Source organism: Elephantulus edwardii, unplaced genomic scaffold, assembly GCF_000299155.1.
Source record: "Elephantulus edwardii isolate Elephantulus edwardi_28Jun2011 unplaced genomic scaffold, EleEdw1.0 scaffold00068, whole genome shotgun sequence".
NCBI classification, from domain to species: domain Eukaryota; kingdom Metazoa; phylum Chordata; class Mammalia; order Macroscelidea; family Macroscelididae; genus Elephantulus; species Elephantulus edwardii.
In genome coordinates, this window is record NW_006399818.1 from 14,223,174 (window position 1) to 14,227,030 (window position 3,857).

At 44.5% G+C, this 3,857-nt stretch overlaps 1 protein-coding gene across 1 annotated transcript in view; it reads left to right on the forward strand.

Moving 5' to 3' along the window:
* The window catches only part of STAB2 (stabilin 2), a 251,479-nt gene that overhangs the window by 75,688 nt on the left and 171,934 nt on the right, over window positions 1-3,857 (forward strand). Inside the window, exons 10-11 of the mRNA XM_006888578.1 lie at window positions 2,026-2,159; window positions 2,812-2,894. Coding sequence (XP_006888640.1) covers window positions 2,026-2,159; window positions 2,812-2,894 — 217 coding nt within the window. The remainder of the gene's footprint in view (window positions 1-2,025; window positions 2,160-2,811; window positions 2,895-3,857) is intronic.

Below are 3,857 nucleotides of genomic sequence, written 5' to 3' on the forward strand. Positions count from 1 at the left end.
TTGAAAAGTAAAAGAAAAATTCTTTCATTGTTATACAATCCCACCCCCCAAGTCCACTCCACTATGTTCAGAAAAATTAAGTGACCCCTCCAAAGTCACCACAATGTTGAGTAGAAGAGTCAAAATTTGAATCTATTACTTATTGGATGGTTTGCTCTGATTATTGCAGTAGAATGGATTGTATCTCAACACCAAGAAAGCAAAGATATTTACTACTGATTAGGCCAACAGATAATATCAAGATAGATGGAGATTGTGGCCTTTTATTTCATCTTGCCTAGATCCACAATCAGCACCCGTGGTAGCAGCAGTCAGAAAATCAAAAGACAAGTTGTATTGGGGCAATCTGATGTCAAGAACCTCTTCAGAGTACTAAAAAGCAACCATGTTAGTCTAGAGACTTAGAGATTAAAGTGCACGTGATCGAAGTCATGGAGCTCCCAATCATTTGCTGTGCACCTTAGAGCTAGAAAATAAGGAGGACAGAAGATGAATCAATGCCTTTTAATGTGGTGCTGGAAAAGAGTATTGAACATATCACGGGCTGCCAAGGAACAAACAGGCCTGTCCTGGAGAAGGTGAAACCAAGTTGCTCATTGGAGGCAAGGAGTTTGAAGCTTTGTCTCACATACTTTTGGCCAAGTTGCCAGGAAGGACCAGTCCTTGAAGAAGGTTATCAAGCATGGAAGTGTAGAGGGTCAGCACAGGAGAGGAAGACCCCAGATGAGATGGGGTGACACAGTGACTGTGGCAATAGGGTCAAATATGTCAGAGATGGTGAGGTTGGCTCAGCAGAGGGCCAAGTTCAGAGCCATTGTTCATAGGATCGCTATGTTGACTCAATGGCAAGTAATAACAACAACAGTATCTACAGTGTAGGCTTGGAGTCTGCAATCTAGGAGGTGAGAGTTTTACTATCTGAATGGCAAGTGGTTCTTAACCAAGAGGGTGATGAAGAGGAATATCTCTGAAAGCCATTGCTAATTCTCGTGAATCCTCACTCACCACTGTTGAAGGCTGGTCACAATAGATTATTTTGTTGAGTGATTCTACTCTATTGTGGGGCCCTAAAAAAAGCAAAAACAACAACAACCAAAAAAAACCCAAAACCACCAAATGGTATTACCTTAAAGTCAGAACCAATTTATAGCTGACTTTCCATTGGGTTCCCAAGGCTGCAAATAGCATGAGAAGAGATTGCTCATCTTTCTCCCTCAGCATTGATCAATTCCAATGTCTATACAAACATAACTTTTAGGTTAATAATTCAGTCCCCTGTGGATTACTCCAGCAGAGTTCCCTAGTGGGACCCTAGAAGCTACATTTATACAGAGAAACTGTGAGAGCCAGAACTCGACAGGACTGTCTCGTTTTTCTGGATCTCACATTTTTTTTCTTTGACTAAGTACTTGCTATTGCTCTCTGTTAAAAGTCCTACTCTGTTCAAGTTTTGAGTTTCCTTCTCAGACAGGTTTCTGCCTCTCACAGGTTCTAGCCTTCTAAGGTTTTAGGAATTCATTCTCATGTGATTCTGTTGTGCATGGTCCTTTGATCACAATGAAAAATGTTGTTGTTGTTGTGTACTGTCGAATCAGAACCAACCCACAGCTGACCCTCTTGTGGTTTATCAGAGGCAGTTAATCAGATGGAAAGAGACTGCTCATCCTGCTCCTACAGAGCAGCTAGTGGCCTCGAACCACGTGCCTTCAGGACTGCAGTGCAGCTTCTTGCCAATAGGCCACCAGAGCTCCCTACAATGAAAAAGCAAAAAAGGGCTGAAAAAAATTATCATATGCCCATACAAATACATCATTTACTAGCTGTACATTTCTGGAGGGCCTCCTATACATTGGGAACACTGGCTAGTGTTGCTGGCTCTTCCCTGGCTTCATCCCTGTATTACACTATGCCTCGTTCTCTGCATCTGTAAATAGGAAGCATTGGATGGGAGGATCTCAGAATTTTGCTAGGCTTACTACTCAAAGGTTCAAAGACCCTGAGACTGTGTTTTCTGCTCCTCTGAAGGTGCACTTGCCAGAAAGGCTACGTGGGAGATGGCTTGACATGTTACGGAAGCATCATGGAGCGGCTGAGAGACTTAAACACAGAACCCAGAGGGAAATGGCAAGGGAGCCTGAACATTTTCATCACACTCTTGGGTACGTGGCCGAGGTGCAGAGCACTGTGGAGGGGAAGCTAGTTCCCACAGGGCATCTGCCAACACTAGAAAGATATCTAGAAAGGCATGCAGGATAGACAAGACTCATTGACTCTGGAGAGTGGCCCTTTTGGGGAATAGAGGGGAAAGAAGGATAGCTGTTTCCAAGGAGATAAGGAACAGTTAGCACCAAGAGTTCTAGAAAAGCAGAAACTCACAGGCAAAGAGCTAAGGACAGATTCCTGAAGTCACCATTGATTCTGTCACACCAACAGTGACATGATGCTTGGGAGGGTGGAGGGACAGCGCAAGAGAGGAAGACCCTCGATGAGATGGATTGATTCAGTGACTGGGGTAAGGCGGGTGGGTATGTCAGAGACAATGAGGTTGGCTCAGGATAGAGCAAGGTTTAGGACCATTGTCCATAGGATTGCTATGAGTCACAAGTGACTCAACAGCACATAACAACAACAAAGGGGAGAAGGAGTGTGAAAGAAGGAAGAGGGACTCATTTGGGCCATGTCAACATGGTGCTGTCCATTCTCAGAGCGTCTCCCTCCCAGCTTACAGAATGCCTTCTTTATTGGTCTGATTTTACTCAATGTGAGCTACTGACCCACTTGGTGTCTTCTCTGTGTGTTTCCAAACCTAAGGCAAAGTTTATGCCTGGCCACTGAGTAGCCTGGGACCGTTCACTCTGCTTTTACCAACAGACAAAGGACTGAAAGGATTCAATGTGAGTGTTTAAAATATCATGTCATATATACCAAGGGGCCAGTACAAGAGACCTTAATTGGTACCACTCAAGCCCAATGCCATTGAATTGATTCTGAATTGTAGCAACCCTGTAGGACAGAAGAGAGCTGCCCCAGAAGGTTTCCAAGGCTGTACCTCCTCATGGAAGCAGACTGTCTCATCTCTCTTTCTCAGAGCAACTACTGGTTTCTCTCTCTCTCTTTCTTCTCCATCTCTCCTCTCCTCTCCTCTCCTTTCCTCTCTCCTCTCCTCTCCTTTCCTCACCTCTCTTCTCTTCTCCTTTCTTCTCTGTCTCCCCCTCCCCCTCTCCTTCTCCCTCTCCCTCTCTTTCATCGCCATCAAGTCTGAACTGATTCATACCTGATGCTCCACTGGGTTTTCAAAGGCTATAAATCGCATGTGAGGAGCTTCCCCATCTTTCTCCCACAGAGCCACTGGTGGATTCAAACCACTCACGTTTGGGTCAGTAGTGCAACTTCCTATCCCACAGGCCACCCGGGCTCTCTAGGGTGTCTTAGTAGGCACCATATTCTCTTATTGAAATGGGAAGCCCTCATCAAAATTAAATTTCCTAATGATAACGAGCTCTGGTGACCTCCTGGTAAGAAATTGCTCTGAAATCCCAAAGGCATGCAGTTCGAATCCACCAATAGATCCATGGGAGAAGGATGGGCAATCTCCTCCTGTGAAATTTACAGACTCTGAAAAGCCACTGGAGGGTGAGCTATAAGTCAGCTCCAACTTGATGGTACTCAGCAACAACAATGATAAAATATAGTAAAAATCTAACACCCTTGTAGAAAATATACAAATCCTACAAGGAAAATAATTTCACAAAGTGAACATATGTGTGTCTTCAGAAAGATAACTGTGAGCATCCTGAAGCCTCCTGAACCCCGTTCCACTCAGCCCCCTCTCCAGAAACAAGGGGGGGTTTCTTTTT